A 23,344-nucleotide genomic window follows, 5' to 3' on the forward strand; every position below is an offset into this window, starting at 1 on the left:
TTAAGAGGATACCTGGTTCAGCAGTTAAATGAGCTTCACATCCTGGCGAAAGTTCACGTTCTGACTAGCTTTGCATTAAAAAATGCTTTTGTGGTCATCAGTAATATTGCACAAGAATGTACATTGGTCCACATCTCATAAAAAAAATTCCTGTCCTTGGTTCTGAATCTTTCCAGTTCTTAGAAACAAGTCACTCATTTCAGAAGGGTGCCTAATAGGTTTTTTAAATACCTCATCGAAGGATGCCCGCCTAACAGAGTACCACTACCTGTTCCTCTCTCATTTTAAACAATAATATCTTCCGGTACTTGTCAAAATTCTGGATGAGAAGTCAGGCTTTAAAAAAAAAATTGAAAACACAGTCTGGTTTTAACTGCAAGAGACTGCCGGCCTCCCCCCACCCCCAATATATATAATATAAATTTGGAACGATTCATTCTGTTGTAGTTCAATCTTCTTCTCATCTTTCAGAATACACTGCACATGCAGTTCTAGAGCATTCCTTCCCACACTCTCTGCTGACATAATTCTGTGTCAATGTCCCTCCTCTATTCTTCCCACAGGCAACACCATTTGATAGCTTGCAATCTCTATAGAAGGGCCATCCCCTTTCTCCACCCTGGAATATCTGTTTACCTTCCCTCGTGTTATTTGTTCTTCCATATTTATCTACACCTTTATCCCAGCAACAATGGATCTTCTCTTACTCACCTTCATACTATTGGTGATCTTTCTACTTTATCAATGGAGCATGACCTTCAGGTTTTTCTGCAAGTTGGCCTTCATCAGTTGCTGGATTTTATTCCTGTCTGTCACAGTATCCCCTTGGGTAGCTGTATTCATTGGACAAAGAGTGGAAAACATGAAGTGAGTAGATGTTAATTCTAGCTTCAATTTGGGGGATGAGAACAAGATACCATAAGTCTTGGCACCAGGTTTTTCTGAAAAATAGGCCAATGATGGCCAATTTCTTCCGCCTAGGGGACAAAGATTTACCTACAAAGCAGCATAAGAACCAGATAGTCCCACCCTTCAGATCAAGAAGATAGTAGCCATTTCTTTCTTCAAGAAATTAGAAGTATGGTGAATGAGAATAATGGATCTTGCTAGAGTATCTTTTTTTGGCCTGATTGATATCCATTTGTGAGGAAAAAGAGAAATGGGGATAATTCCTGCAAAGAGTGCATAATTACTTTTCATACTGGTTTTGACTTAACACCCATTTTTCACAAGCTTATCCTTTCAACAATCCATTGGTATTCAAAAGATTAACAAATTATTTATGGTATGAACTTATGGTTATGGTCCATTTCATCAGCTGTCTGAAGTGTTTCCCTAGATAACCAGAAATATTTATATATATATTTGTATACAGACATGATAGGCAAGGGGATACTATAAGTGGCAATGGTAAAAGAAAATTAAATACAACGTGTATTGGCAATGTATTATTTTAACATTTAAATGAAAATGTTCAAATCTTTACGGTGCCCAATCATAAAGAAGTTTTAATAAAAACGAAAACCTCCTATTATTAATAAGATGATTAACTCCAGTAATAAAATAAAAATCTTTTGCAGATGCACCTATTCTACTTCAATGTTTTCATTTAATTTATGTTGTGATTGGCATTTTAAATTCAATAACAGATGAACCAGAAAGGTATTCTAATTGATTTCTGAATATTTAGTTTCTGATGGCAAATTTGTTCCTATTGATTGGTTCTCCTCCCTTAAAAAAAAGCCCTAATCTTTTTTTACATCCTTTTGTTGGATGTAAAAAAAGTCAGGGCTTTTTTAAAAAGGAGTGGAACTAATCAATTAATATATAATATTTTATAATAAATTAAAATTTTATTTCAGCAGTGTGGTTGACCAGGTACTCTTTATTAGAATACTGATGTCAGTGGACAGAACGAATTAAAGAAAACTTACTTTAAACAAGGCTATAGGGAGAAGAATTGTGGCAGGAAGAACAGAGAGGGCTTTTTGTTCTGTTTTGGGATTCTTAAACTGAATGTTTTGCCAATGGATAGTTGAAAGGCCCTTTTGTTAGATAATATAATAAATTGGAAAATGAAATGATAAACAAATTGGATGTTGTGGGGTTGATGCTGTTAAGCCCTGTAGTATGATTGTTTGGCTAGAGAGGAAGATGATTGACATCTGGATTTATTATATTTTGTTCCAGTTGGCTAGCCTGGTTGTTGCCTGTTTAAGGTTAAGGAATCACTTGTGAGTTCTATATGTCAAGCCTCATGAGAGCTCTTTTAGTAAATTTAAAGCATTCCCTCACAATCTCTTTCTTCCATGCTATCAAGCTGACTAGGAAACAGCTAAACTACTGTGAAAGCATCTTTCTTGTGTCTGTAGCTTCTCTGTGGGTGCTATGTATTGTATGGCAGCATGTGAGAGAAGAGATGGGTAGATGAGTAAGAGAATGAGGCTGACTGATGTGTGGCTGGACAGAAGGATTGGGGAGGGATTTAATTAGAAGAGTTAAAGAAAAACACAGAGAGAATGTTTTGATTGGGTTGTAGTGATATAAATGAGGCATTATGAGTTTGTGTAATGCAGGTGAATGTACAATGCAGTCCTTTGGAGTAAAATGATTCCCACTCTTTTTGCTGGGTTCTGTCTGAGAGGTAATGACTGAAATGACAGTTTTATTTTTTTAAAAATAATGATTGATAACTAACTAAATATCCTTATGGGGACTCATTTTCCCCCTATGCTCACTGTCAATTGTCTCAACTTGGTCAGTTAGAAAAGAAAGAACCTCAAATCCATTGTTAACAAAAGTGGTTACAGAAGAAGCAAAGTGGTTACAGAAGAAGCAAAGCTGGATCTGGGGGGTTTGTGCTCAACGCATATAGTTAATTTTGCCTTGTTTCAACCTTCCGCCCTGGTTATCTTCAAGTGTCCAATTAAATTCTAACAAGTTGTTTGGGTAACTTTGTTACGGGCTAGATGGTTCTGCATTTCATAGTGTGACCTTGGAATGGCGGGCAACACTCATGGGATGGCACAATGTGTAGTTTCAATTCTTCTCATGCTGACCCTCCCTTATCCCAACCCATAGCTTTCTCTCATTGAGTATGGTAGGCTGGTAGCAAGCAAGTATGGCATAGCAGGATGGCATAGCAGCATAGCAGGATGGCAATCCTGTCATTCTGCCTCTCCTCGAAAAGACCAGCCCATGGGGTCATCTTCTCCTCCACTATCTCTCTTGAGGATGACCTCATTTCTCTTGGTTGGAGTTTCTTTGCCATCACTAAAAGATGGTGTGAACGCTATAACCTCCACTCCTTTCCATCCCTCCTTCCTTTGGCCCGGAGGAGGGGCTTTCTCTTTCTTCTTGATGTTTCTTGCAGGGGTGGTTGTTGGCCAACAAGTTAGGCACTCATCAGTCCAATGACCCTCTTTCTGGTAAAGTATTCGGTGGAGCATTGTTGGGGTCTGGGGCATCATCGAGGCTTGGCCCGCCCTTATTCACTTTCAAGAGTTCTTTCTTCTCTGGGGTATAGGGACTCTGTATCTCCTGTCCAGTGCATTCATGGAATGTGGTCAAATTGAGCACAACTTCACTGGTCAAGATGTACCACCCTTGAAGATTTCTGAATGCCCCCCTCCCAGGACAGGAAGGTGTAGTACAGCTCTTGACTTAGCACTTCTCAGAAGTAATCCATCAGAATCAGCTTTGGCCCATCCCCTAGTTGACCAGCTAGTCATCAGAATTTTTGAATGTACACTGTAATGGGTCTGATTACCAGATTACCTGATAATCTTAATTGAAGTGACAGTGTACCGATCCACTGGGGGAGGGGGGGTGTCCTCCAAATATCATCTCAGGAAGCGCATGAAATGGCCAAATTAATATATCAGGATGGCAGTTCTGACACTCACTCTCCACTTGGAGCTAGACTGAAATTCATCATAGCCAAATAAAATATGCATTTCTTAATACAAACTTAATTATCTCAGAAGAATATATTACATACCTCCAGTCCTTTATGAATTCTCTGATAAGCAAGTGTTAAGCAAGTTCAGAAATATCACACCTAAATTACATTTGATAACAGCAGATAGAATTATATATAGCAAATATATTGCATGCCCTAAAGGGAATAACAAAGGATCACTGAATTCTTGCTAGTTCACATGGAGTCGTAGAAGTATTTGATTTTGAATATAAAGAACAGATAATAAAGGCAGAATTCCCTAATATTCCTCAATTTGTTTGTTTCACTTTTTGAAAGCAAGCAAGAGCTTGCTCGCTGATCTGGAGGAGGGCAGGTGGGAAAGGAAGCTTTTTAATAGTTACCTCTTAATTTGGGCCTGTTGTTTCTGTCATTTGTCCATGTCCTTTTCAAACTGTTTTTGAAAAATCTGTGGCTATATTTGTGCAGTACACTAAACCCTGCTTCAACTTAGTCTGTTTTTTCCAGGTGCACATAAGACAGGTAAACTAACTACATGTATAGTATCTGCATAATATGCTAAATTAAAATGTGATTGGAGTTGATAGATTGCATGTTATATGAAAACAACAATGTAATTTTATTGTCAGGCAGGAAATGTCTTTATAATAGTCTCAAGTGTTAGTCTCCAGAACTGTTCAAGCTCCAGAACTTGAACAGTTCTGGAGCACTCTATTTTGTGATATCCTCTGTCCAACTCCAGCTTCATCAACAAAATCAAGAAATCCAAGAAGAAACCAGCATGGCTTCACAAAGATCTCTTTGACAAATTGAAAGACAAAAAGGATAAGTACAAAAAAATGGAAAGAGGGACACATAACTAAGGCAGAATATCAGCAGATAGCCAGAATCTGCAAAGAAGAAGTCAGGAAAGCAAAGACTCAGAATGAGCAAAGATTTACAACAAAAGTCAAGATAATAAAAAAATGTTTTGACAAGAATCTTATGCTCTTTCACAGTATTATATCCTTATGGGTAGTCCTTAATTTATTATCACAATTGAACCTGAAATTTTGATTGGAAGTTGAGGTACTCACATGACTGTTTCACTCAATGAGCATAATCTTCACTTTCCCAGTTGCAGTCATTAAGCAATTATATGGGTCATTAAAGAGAACATGGGGGTGTTTCACAGGGTGGGAGAAGCCCTGGGAGATTTGCTGCAGGAGGTCAAGCTGGGAATGTGTTCAAAGCTATAGCTGCCCAAGCCCAATCCTGCAGCACTAGAAACCTGGCCAGGCTTGAATCTGAAATACAGTAGAGGCCTACGGCCAGTGGTGGGATTCAGCCAGTTCGCACCACTTCGGGAGAACCGGTTGTTAACTTTCTGAGCAGTTTGGTGAACTGGTTGTTGGAAGAAATCATTAGGGCAGAGAACCGGTTGTTAAATTATTTGAATCCCACCACTGCCTATGGCCTTTAGCAGTCTCAGCCAACTGCCACCATCCCAGGCCTCTTCATCTGCCCTAGGACTACCACCACAACTCACAAATATCATCTTGCGCCATCTTTGCTGTCCAATGTGCCTGAAGATCAGCCACGTGCCACTGACCATCAGGTATTTTTCTCCTGCTTGTGTGGCCCATCTGAGGCAGTTCCCATTGCACAAGGCCTTCATTCTCCTCTGCCCTGGTCCTATTAGACCTCTCAGCGGCTTTTGATACCATCGACCATGGTATCCTGCTGCGCCGGTTGGAGGGGTTGGGAGTGGGAGGCACCGTTTATCGGTGGTTCTCCTCCTACCTCTGATCGGACGAGACGGTGTTGACAGGGGGCAGAGATCGACTCAAGGTGCCTCATGTGTGGGTGCCACAGGGGTCGATTCCCTCACCCCTCCTGTTCAACATCTATATGAAGCCGCTGGGTGAGATCATCAGTGGCTTTGGGGTGAGATACCAACTGTACGCTGATGACACCCAGCTGTACTTTTCCACCCCGGGCCACCCCAGTGAAGCTGTCGAAGTGTTGTCCCGTGTCTGGAAGCCGACGGGTCTGGATGGGGAGGAACAGGCTCAAACTTAATCCCTCCAAGACGGAGTGGCTGTGGATGCGGCACCTCGGTACAGTCAGCTGCAGATGCGGCTGTCTGTCGGGGTGAATCATTGGCCCGATGGAGAAGGTACGCAACTTGGGCGTGCTCCTGGATGGCGGTTGTCCTTGAAGACCATTTGGCGACCGTCTCCAGGAGAGCATTTTATCAGGTTCGCCTGATCCGCCAGTTGCGCCCTTCCTGGACCGGGATGCCTTATGCACAGTCACCATGCCCTTGTTACCTCTCGCCTGGACTACTGCAATGCTCTCACATGGGGCTCCCTTGAAGAGCACCGGAGACTTCAGCTAGTTCAGAATGCGGCTGCGCTGGTTATTGAGGGAGCGCCTCGAGCTCCCACATAACACCTATCCTGCGCAGACTGCACTGGCTACCTGTGGTTTTCGGGTGCGCTTCAAGGTATTGGTTACCACCTTTAAAGCGCCCATGGCTTAGGACCGGCTATCTACGGGACCGCCTACTGCCGGCTTCTATCTCCCATCGTCCGCACGCTCCACAGAGAGGGACTCTCAGGTGCCGCCAGCCAAACAGTGTCGACTGGCGGCCCCAGGGGAGGGCCTTCTCTGTGGGAGCTCCACCCTGTGGAACGAACTTCCCTCGGACTCGACAATTACCTGACCTTAGGACCTTTCACGAACTTAAAACTTATTTATTTCATATGGCTGGACTAGCCTGATTTTTATTTTTATTGATGGGTTTTAAAATTGTGTTATTTTATAGGCGAGTATGTTTTTAACGTTTTGGGCATTTAAATCAGTTTTTTAAGGGTTGTTTTAAATTATTGTGTGTATTTATATTTTATCTGCCTGTTCACCGCCCTGAGTCCTTCGGGAGAAGGGCGGTATACAAATTAAAATATTATTATTATTTATTATTATTATTCCTGGAGCTGTTCACTCAAGAGTTTGCATGGAGCCACTGAAAACTTCCCAAGTTGTGCAGAAGCCACTTCCAAAGGCTCCAGAAGCCTGCCATGACCTTGGAATGCCTTGGAAAATATTGGAGAGCCTTGCAGGCTTTGTGAGAATTTGTGAGCATAGAGGTGCTACAATGGCTGTAACTTCAGGCAGAGATTGTAACACACTTATTAAGAACCGTTCTCCATTCTCCTGCAATTTTGAATAGTTGCTGAATGAATGTTTGTTAGTCAAGGACTACTTGTATTCTATTTAAAACATATTGTAATCTTTCACAAGTTGATTAGTGTTACGGAAATTTTCTGTCAAGGCAAAAGACAATAATATTTTATTTTAAATGGAAGAATTGGAAAAAGTATACCAGGAACATCCATCCATCCATCTGATTTTTATCCTGCTTTTATTACTTTAAAGTAACTCAAGGCAGCAAACATATTTAATACTGCTTCCTCCTCTGAGGAACCCTCAGAGACAACCCTCTGAGATGGGTTTAACTTGCTACATCTCATCATCACCACATGATACATTTCCTGCATACAGATGCTTTTTTAAATCAATCAGATAATATAGAAAGGAGAGGAAATCATAGAAGCAGTGATAGAAATAATATCTTGATGCAATTTAATGATCAGGAGGTTGAGTAATTAAAAGTTGCTAGACACAGTACTGACTTTGATAAAAGTACAAAAGTCTTGTAAACAGGAAGGAGTTTAAACATTGTATGCTTGTGGTCAGATATAGGTGAATCTTAGTTGTAGGAGAGATTTTAATCTCTTCAGTAGTGGGAGAAAGATCCAATAATATTGAGGAGGCATTGAAATAATAATGGAAAATCAAGGAGGAGAAGTCAAGAGGAACAGGTTGGATGCAAACTTCCAAGATGATCATAAATAAAACAAAGGAATGAGAAGAGGCTTTTCTTTTATAGTAATACAAGAGTAAAAAATTAACAGAAAAAATATATAACCATGTAACATTTCCATAACATAAGTAAACATTAAAGGAGGACAGCTATGTTAGTTTAGAGTGGCAAAATATCAAGAGGTTGGGAGCACTTTTTCTGAATAATGTTACTAAGAGATATACACTTTTGTGAACTACAGCTCAGTTACTCAAATCCATAAAGTGACTCAATTGATGTAGGCTTTAAATTGGTCACCAGCAAAATCAAAGAATAAATCAATAGAGCCAGATCAATTTCAAGGGGGATCTGTTAAAGGACAGACCACAAAAACAGAATATTAGAGCTAAGACACTACAGGTTGTCAACTACATTTAAAACCATTTAAATACATTATGAATAGGTTACAGCCCATGTTTGACAATGAAATGGCATTTTCTCAAGCACTGACTGCTAAGTCCATACTTGAATATCCAGCCTGAATTTTTTTTCCAAACCAACAAGAAAAAAGATAATGATGCTACTATGGTAACCAGATCCTGCAAACAGATACCTTCTTTGTTCTGTCCCCTGTATACTAAGAGCATCATCATGGCCCCCAACAGATACAAAAAGAAAATTAGAGATGCCTATGTATGCCATCATCTGCCTTCTGCCAACAATGCCTTCTGAATTTTACATAGAATAAATTGGAAAAATATTTTGCAAAAAAGTATTAATTTTATTTATTTATTTATTTATTTGATTTTTATACCGCCCTTCTCCCGAAGGACTCAGGGCGGTGTACAGGCAAAATAAAACAAACAATACAAAGTACAATTTAAAATGCAATTTAAAAAACTTATTTAAATTAGCCTGGAAATTTAAAATTTACCATACATTAAAAACCCCATTTAAAATTGATAAAAAATTGACATTAAAATTCAATTCAAGCCAGCCCCACGCGGATGAAAAGGTGTGTCTTCAGTTCGCGGCGGAAAGTCCGAAGGTCAGGTATTTGGCGTAAACCCGGGGGAAGCTCGTTCCAGAGTGTGGGAGCCCCCACAGAGAAGGCCCTTCCCCCGGGGGCCGCCAGCCGACATTGTTGGGCGGCCGGCCCCCTGAGAAGCTCCTCTCTGTGAGAGCGTACGGGTCGGTGGGAGGCATGTGGTAACAGCAGGCGGTCCCGTAGGTACCCAGGCCCTAAGCCATGGAGCGCTTTAAAGGTCGTAACCAACACCTTAAAGTGCACTCGAAAGGCCACAGGTAGCCAGTGCAGTCTGCGCAGGAGCGGTGTTACATGGGAGCTACGTGTAGCTCCCTCTATCACCCGCGCAGCTGCATTCTGGACTAACTGAAGCCTCCGAGTGCACTTCAAGGGGAGCCCCATGTAGAGAGCATTACAATAATCCAAGCGAGAGGTAACGAGCGCATGAGTGACTGTGCACAAGGCATCCCGATCAAGGAAGGGGCGTAACTGCCGAACCAGGCGGACCTGGTGGAAGGCCCTCCTGGAGACGGCCGTCAAATAATCTTCAAACGACAGCCGATCATCCAGGAGGACACCTAAGTTGCGCACCCTGTCCTTTGGGGCCAGTAACGCCTCCAACAGCCAGCCGTGGCTGCAGCTGACTGAATCGGGATGCCGGCATCCACAGCCACTCCGTCTTGGAGGGATTAAGCTTGAGCCTGTTTCTCCCCATCCAGACCCGTACGGCTTCCAAACACCGGGACAGCACTTCAACAACTTCATTGGGGTGGCCCGGGCTGGAAAAGTACAGCTGGGTGTCATCAGCGTACTGTTGGTATCTCACCCCGAAGCCACTGATGATCTCACCCAACGGCTTCATGTAGATGTTGAACAGCAGGGGTGAGAGAATCGACCCCTGCGGGACCCCACAAGTGAGGCACCTCGCGGCTGACCTCTGCCCCCCTGTCAACACCGTCTGCGACCGGTCGGAGAGATAGGAGGAGAACCACGGATACACGGTGCCTCCCACTCCCAATCCCCCCAACCGGCGTAGCAAGATACCATGGTCGATGGTATCAAAAGCCGCTGAGAGGTCTAATAGGACCAGGGCAGAGGAATATCAGAGAGATTCCACCAATGCGACCAAAGCTGTCTCCGTGCTGTATCCGGGTTGAAAGCCGGACTGGAACGGGTCTAGATAGACGGCTTCATCCAGGTATTGGGGTAGCTGTCGCGCCACAGCACTCTCTACAACCTTCGCAACGAAGCGAAGGTTGGAGACTGGACGATAATTACCCAAAATAGCTGGGTCCAGGGAGGGCTTCTTGAGGAGGGGTCTCACCACCGCCTCTTTCAAGGCGGCAGGGAAAACCCCTTCCAACAGAGAAGCGTTGATAATCCTCTGGAGCCAGCCTCGTGTCACCTCCTGAGTGGCCAGTACCAGCCAGGAAGGACACGGGTCCAGTAAACATGTCGTGGCGTGAAGCCTCCCCAACAACCTGTCCACGTCCTCGGGAGCCACAGGGTCAAACTCATCCCAAACCGGCTCAACAAGACGTGTCTCCTCTCCCTCGCTTGGATCATCCCAATTTCGGTCCAGACCGTCCCGGAGCTGAGCGATTTTATCGTATAGATAACCACTAAACTCCTCGGCTCGTCCCTGCAAAGGGTCATCCCGCACCTCCTGGTGAAGGAGGGAGCGGGTCACCCGAAACAGGGCGGCCGGGCGGTTATCTGCCGACGCAATGAGGGTGGAGGCGTAAGAACGCCTCGCCTCCCTCATTGCCACTAGGTAGGTCCTAGAATAGGACCTAACTAGTGTCCGATCAGCTTCAGAACGACTGGACCTCCAGGTGCTCTCTAGGCGAACAAGTTTGACATTAGGACTCAAAACAAAGACAAATATCAGAACATTTCAATCTTCCAGACTCGACAACAAACCATAAAGTGACTTTTTTGGAAAAATAAAAAAAAATTAAAAACAAGCAAAAAATTGTTGAAGATACTTTAAAAATTTCAAGCAATTTCAAAAGAAGTCAACAAATGCACATGGTTTTTAACATGTTATAATTGTTAATTGGTAAAGTAGTTTTAATTTGTCTCACATGTAATATTCATGTTCATAATCAACCTATTTCCAATCCCTCCCCTGCCACATACACTTTTAAAAATTTAATTTTATAATTTTTACATTGCCCATATCATATAAGTTATTCTGGGTGGTTCACCCTACTACCACATCCCAGTTTCAATCCTCCTTGTTAATCTTCCCAAGTAAGTTAGAGAGGAAACAGATCAAATGAACTAAATTCTACTTTATTGCAAGCCTATATTAACAGAATCTTGCAAGTCTGAAAGTACAAATCTACCATCTCTTTTTTTCAACCTTGCAAGTCAAAGAGGATCCTTTCTGAGTTTTTTTCTCTGGTCATTAAACAGCAATGGGCTCTCCCCTCTTCTCTAGGCAACATCTCCCCCCACCCCCAAGATCATTCCCTGGGCAAAATCTCTCCCAACCCTGCCAAGATCATTCCCATGTACCATTTCATTATATTATGCCTCTGATAAAGTGAGCTGCAGTGGACACAGATGGAAAAGGAAAGTGTTGAAGGGGATTCTTTGTTCTCTAAACCAGGGGTCACTAACTGGTGCTCCGTGGACCACTGGTGGTCTGTGAGAAAAATTATTTGCATTTTTTATATTGCACTAAATCAGGGGTCCTCAAATTACGCCCCCTGGGACGGATACGTGCAATGAACGTTGTTGTTTTTTTAATTTGCATTTATATCCTGCCCTTCTCCGAAGACTCAGGGCGGCTTACACTATGTTAACAATAGTCTTCATCCTATTTGTATATTTATATACAAAGTCAACTTATTGCCCCCAACAATCTGGGTCCTCATTTTACCTACCTTAAAAAGGATGGAAGGCTGAGTCAACCTTGGGCCTGGTAATTGCAAGCAGCTGTGTTAATAACAGACTGTCTTAGCAGTCTGAGCCACAGAGGCCCGTTTTGTTTTGTTTTGCTGCAGAGAGTCTCCCCTTTGGGGTCTTTTTGTGAGGGTTGGGGGGGGGGCAGAAATTCTGACTCAGGATCTCCTGGTGTAGGGCTTTGGGCAAAGGCTGGAGGGAAGTGCCACTGGTGGTGAAGAGCCGGAGGTACTTGTTCCAGTGGGCCTGCCTCATGGCCTGGAACTGGCTGACCATCTCAGCCCATCTGACCATCTGAGCCTCCAGGTGCCGGTACCTGGTCTTGCATTCCTGCAGGTCTTCCCTCTGCTTGGAAAGCCTATACTCCTAGTCCTCAGTGAGGTGCTTCTGCTAAGCCTCCTTCTTGGTCAGATCCAATTTGAACTGAGGCAGCTGTTTTGCCAACTATTTCTCATGGTGGCTGCTTAGCTCCAACAACTGCTTCCTATTGAGGCCCTAAGGAGCCCAGGTGGGGAGGCGAGGAGTCGCTGGGAGGGGAGTTTTTGTCAACAGTGATGGCATATATCCCACATTCCCAAATTGTACAAGAAATGAGCATGACAACTTAACAAATATTGATTTTACAGAAGAAAATGTTGGTAAAGCTCTTTGTAATTTGAAACCATCTCTATCCGTTGGTAGTAATAATGTAATAAATACTACTTTAACTATAAATAATGATAATAGCAACAACAATAATGGATAGTCCCTTTGATTCTTGCGGGGGGAGGGTCAATATTGACTACTTTGAAGAACTTTGAACTTCCCCCTAAATTATATTTTTGTGTTCTGTTTCTTTCAGGTTACTCTGCTCCTTGATTCGTCCACTCAAATATATCTACAACATCACATTCACTGTGCAGGGCTCTGAGAATTTGAATATCAAGCAGTCATATGTGATTGTTTGCAACCATCAGACAAATTTTGATCTTCTTGGTATGTGGCTAGGCTATCACAGGCAGAATGTTGTATGAGTGTTTTGAATTAGGATTCCAAATGATTTGAATGTTATTAATGACATTTATTTATATTCTCCTCTCAATCTCCTTTCCCCATGGTATATGGCAAGATAAAAACACTGAATCTAAGTAAAGAGAAGCTCCCAGTTTTAAAGAGATGTTTGTCCAACTAAAGTGAACATTTCTAAATCTGAGTTTTGCAATATTTTGATGCATTCAGATAAAGTTGCCAAAAAGTAGGAGGGAAATAGAGGAAAGGAAAGAGAAAGAAAAAGTAGATAGACTAAGATAAAACAAGCATCTGAATGAGGGGGAAAAAAAAGGGGGGGGGGTTTTGGTTCTATTACAAAAAGGGTTAAACTCACCAGACAGTCTCCCCAAGCCACTGTCTATCTCAAAAAGGCATCCAGTTTTTCAGAACAGTGTTTTGTACCACTTACCAATTTATTTGTTTGTTTAATATGTATTTCATAAACTACAATGACTGAGTTCATATAAATAAAACAAATCACATTATTGCTTACTACAGTTTGTAAACACAGACTAAATTATTTTGTCTTCCTCTCTTCCCAACCCCAAAATTGTCTAGGCGGTTGATTTGGGAGTTATGTTAGGGAATAATACACCTGGTCATTCAGATTATTTGAGCCATTGCATTCTAATTTTATTTTATTTTATTTATTTATTCAGTCATTCTTCTCTCTCTCTTCCCCCCTTCCCCCACATCTTTTATTTCTCTCTAGCAATGGTAGAGATCTTGCCAGAGCGCTGTGTACCAATTACCAAAAAAGAGCTGTTATATTGGGGGCCTGTGGGCTTCTCTGGTTGGTTATGCAACTTAGTTTTCATTGATCGCAAGAAGCAGCACCAAGCAAGAGACACCTTAGGACACCTTGCAGAGAGGATGCAACATGAGAAGGTGAGCACTAAGAGAGAAATTTGGGAATATGATTTTATTTTGGGAGAAGCATGAAAATAGGAGAGTTCCAATTATTGTTGGAAAACTGCTGCAGCTGATGGTATGGACTATTCTTCAAGGTGAAAGCTATATATTTTGTTCACAGAAGATTCCAATTTCTAGTATTTACAGTTATAAGGATCAAGTGAGAAGTCATTTTCTAACTGAAATCTTGAAGAGTCATTGTCAGCCAGAGAAGACAGAACTTGGCTAGATGGATAGAGAATCTGACCTGGTATAGGGCAACTTCCTTTTCTCCAAGTGTTTTCCCCATTCACCTTCAATGGGTGTATGTTGGACTTTAACCCCTTATAATGAAAGCCTTGCTAGGAATTCAAGGCTAGGAATCCTTGTGTTGGAATTCAAATAATGAGTATTTGAATTCCAGCACACCTGAATGGCACCTGCTTGGGAAAGATAGCTATAGGACAATAATTTTAAAAACCTGCATTCTACTACATGTACTAAAACAAATGCTCCTAAGAGCCCAAATTACCTTAAACCTCTTTTGTCTGCAGAAGAAATCAGGAATGCTCTTATGTATTGTGTGTGTATATCTTTGTTAAAGGACCATTAGCTCTTTGAACCTACCTTGCTCACTTAACTGGAAGGACAAAGCGATATATGGATGCTGAAGCTTTTAGAGATGACTGCCTCTTCTATTTTTTTCCCTTCACTATTATTCTAAGCTTAGTTCCAATACTATTAATGGTGAGAATGTGAAGGAAGCTAATTTATGTTATCATCTTACTATTAAAAAATTAGTCTCTTCACCACCTTTCTTTTATATGGCATCTTAAACAATCAGCCATTATATATATTACACTTCAGTGACCACACATGGAAGAAACCAGTACATCTCATTATATCTGAGTAGTGATTCAGGATCTTTCACCCTGACTGAATGTCAAAGCAGGATTACATCCAGACAGGTCTTAGATTGTGGACTGCTAGAAAATTCTAGAGTTCATTAGACTGCAGCATTAGAAAAATATCCCAAAAGATAGCACTGGTAAAGCATTTTCATACCTGATGCCAAAGAAATAACACAAATATGTCCATGTAGTTACCAGAAGCTCAACTGGCTTGAAGGACACAGTTCTGCCACTATTATCTCAATTTTGGCATTAAAGACACTTTATCTCTGTTTGAATAAAAGACAGGTGGTGGTATTTAGTGTTTTAGGGAGAATAGAATTGGATGTGCGGGAAAGTTTACTTCAGAGGAGCAAAATGGTGTGGATTGCCAATATGGAGGCAAGAAAGCATCCAAACAGGGTGTCCTGAAGCCTGGAAGAGATTTTCTGCCTTTCCTCCCCTCCTTAAATCCCCAGGCCTTTAACGGATGCAACCTTTACCAAACACAGGAAGGCAATAACAATCTAAGCATAATATTCTTGGACTGTGCCTTTCTGGAATCACAGATCTATTACTATGAGGGGAAATAAGAACCTTAGACCTGCCATTCATTTAGAATTTAAAGATGAGTGATTGAGGTCAGGCATCACAAAATGGCTCCTCTAGAAAACTGGTCTGTTCCCCAAATGACTGCCACTCTATCCATGGTCCCTCACTAAACACCTCTTTACCTTTACCAAAGGATGAAAGAGTTCCTTCCCCCTCCCACCCGATGATTTCTAATTTCCTTGCAGGTCCTTTGCAACATATGTTTCTCTCTTTCTTATTTTGAAAGAATGTTTAAGAAATGAGGTGGGTGGGGAGACTGCTGACTGTGATTTATCCATAAGTAGCATGTTGTTTATTCCTGGTGTGAAAGGATGAGTTAAGGGGAAAACTCCAGCTATTTTTAAGAAACAGTAAAGATGAGTAATCTAGCAGTTAAGATGAGTAATATAGCCTACTTTCCCAGATTTCCTGACTGTTATGAATTCAACAGGAAGGCTGCAGAGAATCTCTACTTGTCTATTTTAAAAGGAAATGTCCTCAATATTACTCTTTTTTATGAACCTATTCATTCGAAGGTTCTTCCTTAGGACTTGAGCCCATTTTTCACTCCTTCCCTCCACCATTTCCTGTTCAACCTGGGGCAGTTAGCATAGGAAGTAGCAGATTGAGAAATGAGGCAGACTGGGCAATGGGTATACCATTTCTTTTCTGGATTGTAGGGCAATTCTTTAAACAAAATAGCTGAATAATAGAATAGAATAGAATAGAATAGAATAGAATAGAATAGAATAGAATTTTATTGGCCAAGTGTGATTGGACACACAAGGAATTTGTTTTAGTGCATATGCTCTCAGTGTACATAAAAGAAAGAGAGAAAAGGAAAAAAATACATCAAAGGTACAACATTTACAACACAAATTATGGTCATAGGTTGCAATTTAACCCTTAATGATAGCAACAAAAAGTTACAGTCATACAGTCATAAGTGGAAAGAGATTGGTGATGAAAACGATGAGAAGATTAATAGTAGTGTAGATTTAGTAAATCGTTTGACAGTGTTGAGGGAATTATTTGTTTAGCAGAGTGATGGCGTTCGGGAAAAAACTGTTCTTGTGTTTAGTTGTTCTGGTGTGCAATGCTCTGTAGCGTCGTTTTGATGGTAGGAATTGAAACATTTTATCTCCAAGATGTGAGGGATCTGTAAATATTCTCACTGCTCTCTTCCTGATTCGTGCAGTATACCGGTCCTCAATGGAATAAGGGCTGTAATGTTTTCAGAAGATAGGCTGCACACTTCAAATTGTAATTGGTGGTCTTTTTGTTTTCCCCTGCTGTTCACTAACCCAGCTGAGGATCTGGGTTTATCCAGAAGGCACCAGGAATCGGGAGGACACCATGCTTCCCTTCAAGCGGGGCGCCTTTCACTTGGCTATAAAGGCTCAGGTAAAAAGTTCCTGATAATGGCATTGATGCTGTCGGAAGAGGGAAATTCTGACTCAGTATTGCAGAGTAAACCAGCTAGGAATCACAAACTTATGGGTTAATTCTATTTTTTTGTAATGCTACATTGACTGAATTATCTTACTAGTCTGAGTGTACAATTCACCCATTTCCTTTACTGCCTACGAAACTAGGAAAAAAGGTCTCTTCTGAGCTTCTTGCCTATATCCAGCTATGGGTTCTTATCTGACTCTGGAACTGCCTTTTGCCCAAGCTCCCAATGTATTTCCATTACAGATGTCAAATGCTATAAATACAAATGTCATAAATACTATAGTTCAGATTTATAAATGGTTAGTAAAATACCTTTGAGAAACTGCAAGTTTATATGAGTAAAATGAAATTACCTTAGATTACTTTGTTTCCATTCTTTTCTTCTTTTCATTTCAATATATGGATAAAGGCTTACTTGAGCAGAAATAAAAGTAAGATGTCCTCAGGTGAACTCCTGATGACACATCTTGCAGTTATCTTGGAACAATACAACAGTGGTGTAGCTTTGCTTCCCCTCAAGATGTTTTTTTTTTACTTCCAAGCCTGTTAGTTCCCATTTCTGGGATTTCTTAGTAGTCTCCCTTCAACTACTAACCTGAACTTTAGCTTTCAAGCTTAGGCACAGACTTCCAGGTACTGCTGAGGCATACATGTTAAGGCTGGGCATACTTCAAAGATTATTTGGAAAAAATGCTTTGGAACTTGCACAAGTGTAATATCTCTCTTCATTGAAGTAGCACCTCTTTTCAGATTCATGTGGGCTATTTTTATGAATAGCAAAAAGGTGCCATACTTGTGTAAGGTCTAAAGAATTTCTGCCTAATCATTTTTGAAGCATACTCAGCCTTGATAAACATGGCAACATATATAAAAGCTGATTATTCAGAATTGTGTTATAATAATTTTGTGGCATTTCAACATCCATTTCTTTTTTCTTGCTTTGTGATTCTAATGACCTTCAGATATCGTCTCTCATAATTCCTATTCAAAATTGCCATATTGACTGGGAGTTACAGGGCTTGTAAATTAAACCAATAGGACCTCAATGGTTTGAAGAAAGCTATCATACAGAATAAGTTTCATGGAGTAGCACCCACTTCACCTAATACATGAAATAGAATTAATTTCCACAGAAAATGGAGAAATCAAGAGATTTACTGACTTGTTGATCTTAAAATGTCTATTCCTAATCAATTACAAGTACTATCTAAAGCTTTATAATCCTGTTCAGAGAAGGCGTAAACTAATCTTTACCTATCTGGATATTTTCCACATATATGGGCTCCAATTTATAAAATTTTCAGCAATGCCCACATTGGTGAGGGAATTCTGGAAGTCCACATATTTAGAGATAGTTAGGTTAGTGAAAGTTGTTGTAAAATAGAGATAGTTAAGATTAGTGAAAGTTGTTGTAAAATTGTGGCTTCAGAAGACTGTCACAAGGGAGGAAAAACTCACGATGTATTTCTCCAACCTTCTTTCAACTGCCTTTTATCCTTTAGGTTCCCATTGTCCCCATTGTGATATCTTCTTACAATGGTTTTTACAGTTTCAAGGATAAGAGATTTGATCCAGGTAAGTCTAAATGGCAAAGAACCAGGGCCAGGTTTTTCTTTTTAATTGCCATCAATTGCTGTGTCTTGCTTAGAAAGCGATAAAAATTCTATTCACCCATTTTGATTATGAAGGTTTAAAAATTTGGTAGATGAATAGTTCTGTCTACAGAAAAAAAATCACCCTCTTCCCTCAAAGAACAGAGATTTGTATGACATTTCCACATAGTAATTTACATATTTAGGTGCAAATTTAGAAAATTTTGCTAATAGAATAGACTAGACTAGACTAGACTAGACTAGACTAGACTAGAATAGAATTTTTTTATTGGCCAAGTGTGATTGCACACACAAGGAATTTTTCTTGGTTCATATGCTCTCAGTGTAATAAAAGAAAAGATATGTTCATCAAGAATTCTAAGGTACAACACTTAATGATAGTCATTATAGTTTAGATAGCAGTGACAATGGCAGTTATGTGAAATTTGGATTATCTACAATGTGCTACAGATAAGAGAAAACTAATCTAGATTCCCCTATCTATACCCATCACATCCCAAGATCCAGTTCATTTCTTCTATCTCTGTCCTATTACTTATCCTAGAATCCGTCTGCCTGCCTCTTTCTCTCCCTCACACAAACCTGGACATTTAACATAAAACGTTGACTTTTTAATGTATGCACTGTGCCCAAAAGCAAAGAAACAGACACTTACATTCTCTTAAGACACTAATTTTCTCCCAGACCTATAACTGCATTTTATCATATACTCCAAATTCAAAAGGCAATATTTATTCAATTTAGTCTCCTTGGAAAAAGATTCTTGAATCTTACGTGATTACTGATTATAATTATAAAAATATAAGTAGAACATTTCTGGCAACAATATTTATTTCTACTAGATTTGTATGTTTATACATAATCAGGATTCTAACTAAAATATGGTAGATCAAAATGCTTCTCTTGCTGAACATTTAGGATCTGGAAGTATCATTCAGAGATCTACACATTGATCCTCATTTATTTATGTTTACTTTTGATATAAAAAAGGCATTTTTATATGACAAGTAGAGAAACAAATAGCAGACAAGTTGATAAATCTATTTCTAAAAGTACTCAGTTAAATAAACATTAGTAAAACAAATCTTATTGGGAGAAGACTAGATACAGAATTCTTGCCTTCTCTTTTAAAAAGATCTTTTGTAATATTTAGGCTCTGTAGGAAAGTATTCAGGCTACCCTTGTTTATATTCCAAAGTGCATCCAAATACAGTTTAAGCATATGAGCTTTTTGTCTAAACTATGTTCATTCCACAATTAAAGCAGGCTGCAGCCCAATATCCATGTTAATAACTATTTAAAACTCTTTCAAATATGATGCCTATGTGATGTAATTCCAAGATATTTCTTGGAAAACATTCTGTAATTTAACAATTATCTGCATTTGCCTCTAACATCAGCTTCAGCAAGAATATAGTGCTATTGGTATGCCATTCCTATTTCTTTCTTGAGCAATACAATCCTTTCTGGAAATATTCAATTTCTACATAAGATAGTCTTTTGTTTTTCTGTCTCTTTGATCTCTAATAGGTAATATAACCATTCGGATTTTGCCCAAGATACAAACACAAGGACTTGACTTACAGGATATTTCTGGAGTGGTTGAGAGCACTCGCAGATTGATGCAAGACACTTTTAATGACATTTCTGGGAAGATTGTGCAGAGAAAGATGAGAGACAATGAGTGCTCGTGATCATGGAAACCTCAGAAAAAACACTGGCCATGATGGAAGTAAAACAAGAACATTTCTCTTCTAAATAAGGCCAGGAATTACTCTGAGTTGGAAAAAGACTAGCACCACCTTGTTACCTTGCTATAAAAAAAATGCTAACTACATATGATCTGTTTTTGATCTTTTCCAAATCTGTTTTGGAGAGGATGCTTACAATAAGAGAAGATCTCCAGGTCCACTTAAATCTAAAATCACTAAATATGGTCTGTTTGATCATATACCTGCCATCCAAGACTTGGGTAATAAGTAATTCAGTAATAAAACTTTATTACTGAAGATAAATGAATTTGTATAAGTCCTAAAGTTGTGAAAAAGAGGTGCTGTAAGTCTCTTAAGATAAAACATTTGTATCTAGTTTGAGTGAGATACGTTATTTGCATCCAGAAAATTATCATGGGAAAAATCTGAGCTGAGTCACTCAGCAGAGCTTTTGCTCATCTGACTCAATGCAGTCAGATGAGCAAAAGTATGTTCCCAAGATGTTATGTTCCGGATTTCTTGTCTCTTTGCCGCCTCCTCAAAGTATCACTCTATACTATCATGTTGCAGATTCTTCTGACTGTAACACAGGCCATTCCTTATACGGAAGTATTCTAGCAATGTTCAGACTTGCCATTTGGCTGGAAGATTCCAAGATGGAATGTTTTTTGTACGTCCACATTCTGTGAGTGCAGCCAATTGTATATAGCTTGTTTTAACTGGCTGCTACTGTATTAATCTTGTACTCTTTGTGTTTAGATTTATAAAATTGCTATGCTGGATCATATTTTATTCTTCTTTTCAAATGCTTTGGGCAAGCCAAACAGTAGAAATAGAGAAATATAAATATATTCTGAATAAATGGAGGATGCATTATTCTCAGGTATTTGAGGTTAAGGAGTGCCTTAACTTGTAAGTTGGCTGCAGCTCTAATATTTAAAGGACAATTTCTATAAAATCATAAAAGAAAATTTAGAGTTTACCACATTTGGAAGGTAGAAGTTCAGCTCTGAAATTTCCAAAAGATTCCACTCAAATCTTTGAGGATTTGACTCTCTTTTTCAGCCTTTAGTTTCTTATTTGAAATGAAATCACTAAACAAGCCTTTGGAAATATTAAGAAAAAACTAACATGGAATACAAGGTCTGAGATCTAGTATGTCCAAACTCTGCTTTGGAGCTGAGGCTAGATGTGATCTGTTGACAGTACGTAGCACGGAAGAACAATTTCTAAAAGACCAACCCAGCAATTACGACTCTTCTCATGTTTATTATCAGAAGATCTTTTATCTGTAATCTAAAGGGCCTAGATATGAATATGAAATATGAAGTTTTCTTCCTTATAATAGTGGGATAATGTCACATGTGAATCAGGTTCTCCTCAAAAAGCAGGTCTTGGAGTAACTATGTTGATAATAATTGCAAGACAGAGCTGGCAATTAAAAGTTGTATCTGATATGGAACTGCAGGTATAAGGTGAACTTTCCTGTTATATTCAGAATTGTGTTGTATTAGCATTGCAAGGCAAGCTACTCATATGGTATTGTCTCCAGCCCTCTTCAAAACGCTGCAGATAATAGAAAAGTCTGGGTTTGAGTGAAGGAAAAAACATCTTACTGATAATCCCAAAGGTGCTTTTTTAAAAGTTAACTGGAACTTCTTTATTTTTTTCTTAATAATGTTTTGCTTCTCCTCCAAGAAGCTTCTTCATTTCTGACTGAATGGTGGGGAACAGAAGGATTTATATTGTTTGTGGTCATCTGGTGATTAGCACTCTGAGGGACAGTCATTAGTTCTTTGGAAATCATGAGGCCATTTTATCTATCTCCTCAGAATCACCTGAGTCAGAATGCAGATGGTATGGAACCCTCTTGGAACTGCTGAAAGGACTATGTTGTAGACAGGAGGTAGTTGGTATTGTATTCCCTCCCCCTCTGTTGAGAGAAGGCTGTCCAGTTTAATGTAGATTGTCGCTTTGATCTGTATTTCAAAGCAATGGTCCTCTCTGTCCAGAATGTGAACTTTACTGTCTTCAAAAGAGTGACCTTTGTCTTTCAGATACTGAAAGTCCTTTCAACAGTCCCAAGAAGGTTCCACACTCATTTGAAGTCTGATTTAGGTGACTCTGAGGATACAGATAAACCCCAAGTGGCCTCAACAGCTCTCAGAAAGCTAACTACCGACCCTCAGAGTGCTAATAACCAGATGACTGTGCAGAATATAAATCCTTCCATTCCCTACCATTCAGTCAGAAATGAAGAAGCTTCTTGGACGAGAAGTGAAATGTTTTAAGAAAAAAACCCCAAGAAAATCCAATTACTTTTGGGGAAAGCGCCTTTGGAACCACCATGACCTTGATTCATAGATGATACATTGATACAGAGCAAATGCTTCTCATTTTGAAAGCCTCACCAATCTAGACTGTTTAAAAATACAAATAGAATGAGACTATTGCCTTACACAATGTAAGCCACCCTGAGTCTTCGGAGAAGGGCGGGATATAAATGTAAATAAAAAAAATAAAATAAAAAAATTGTTTAAAAATTGATTTTTTAAATTAGTGTTTAAAAACACAAATTCAAGCTTGTAGCTCCAATCTGCCATGTCTGACTTTATGATGTATAATTATACAGACTGGTACCAAATGCACAGGGGTCTTCCTGTTAAGGGCTCCAAACACACATCATTTATTTATTTATTTATTTATTTATTTATTTATTTATTTATTTATTTATTTATTCATTCATTCATTCATTCATTCATTCATTCATTCATATTTTTATACCGCCCTATCTCCCTAGGGACTCAGGGCGGTGTACAGCCATCTAAAAACAACATAAATATACAAAGTAAAACATTAGTCTAAAAAACTTATTAAATAGGCCGAATATTTAAAATAGACATATAAATAATAAAACCCCAATTTAAAACCAAATCTAAAATTTAAACAATTAAAATTTAAAAAATCTAGTCCAGTCCTCATATCCATCATATCCAATTTCAAACCAGAAATGCTACCAGATTTGCATGGTTTGCACATCCTATATAGATACTAGCTGTTGATGGACAACTTCAGCAATCTGCTTCCTCTTAAGCTCTTATCTTTAGAAAAGTATTGGGACAGTCTTTGGAACAGCAGATAGGGTTCAGGGCTAATCTGACTTTCAAGAGAGATGACATGGACTATGCTCTAAAAAAAGTAGGTGGAATATGGAGCATGCCCTACATAGATATGGAGCAAATGCCCATATCTATGTAGGGCATTTTTCATGGTCAAGCCTCAGGAACAGAAATTGCAGAAAGACATTTTAATATGGCCACAATTTAGTATTAAGCATTGAGCCAGGCCAAGAGGAAAATCAAACACAGAACCAAAAGGTCCTGGATCTTTTGGGATTTGCTGAAATGGTGTATTTTTATGCATCTTTTCATCAAAG

The 23,344-nt window shown here is 39.6% G+C and overlaps 1 protein-coding gene across 2 annotated transcripts; it reads left to right on the plus strand.

Moving 5' to 3' along the window:
• Positions 1-662: 662 nt before the first annotated feature.
• LOC131197188 (1-acyl-sn-glycerol-3-phosphate acyltransferase alpha-like) lies at positions 663-22,496 on the plus strand. Of its 2 annotated transcripts, none has more exons than XM_058180928.1 (6): positions 663-867; positions 12,569-12,702; positions 13,469-13,644; positions 16,437-16,532; positions 18,086-18,158; positions 21,966-22,496. In XM_058180928.1, the coding sequence occupies exons 1-6, from the start codon at positions 692-694 to the stop codon at positions 22,019-22,021; spliced, it is 711 nt and encodes a 236-aa protein (XP_058036911.1). In that variant the 5' UTR covers positions 663-691; the 3' UTR covers positions 22,022-22,496. The 2 variants fall into 2 exon arrangements, with proteins under 2 accessions (XP_058036911.1, XP_058036909.1); XM_058180926.1 differs by lacking the exon at positions 21,966-22,496 and adding an exon at positions 19,727-21,958.
• The last annotated feature ends 848 nt before the right edge of the window (positions 22,497-23,344 follow it).

This window comes from Ahaetulla prasina, chromosome 4, assembly GCF_028640845.1.
Source record: "Ahaetulla prasina isolate Xishuangbanna chromosome 4, ASM2864084v1, whole genome shotgun sequence".
NCBI classification, from domain to species: Eukaryota; Metazoa; Chordata; class Lepidosauria; order Squamata; family Colubridae; genus Ahaetulla; species Ahaetulla prasina.

Bases quoted from the DNA above. Each gene is read 5' to 3' on its own strand.
- LOC131197188 (XM_058180926.1), top strand. From the start codon at position 692: ATGGATCTTCTCTTACTCACCTTCATACTATTGGTGATCTTTCTACTT. The intron at 13,645-16,436 runs GTGAGCACTAAG...TCACTAACCCAG, and splicing joins AGAGGATGCAACATGAGAAG to CTGAGGATCTGGGTTTATCC. The intron at 18,159-19,726 runs GTAAGTCTAAAT...GATCTCTAATAG, and splicing joins GGATAAGAGATTTGATCCAG to GTAATATAACCATTCGGATT.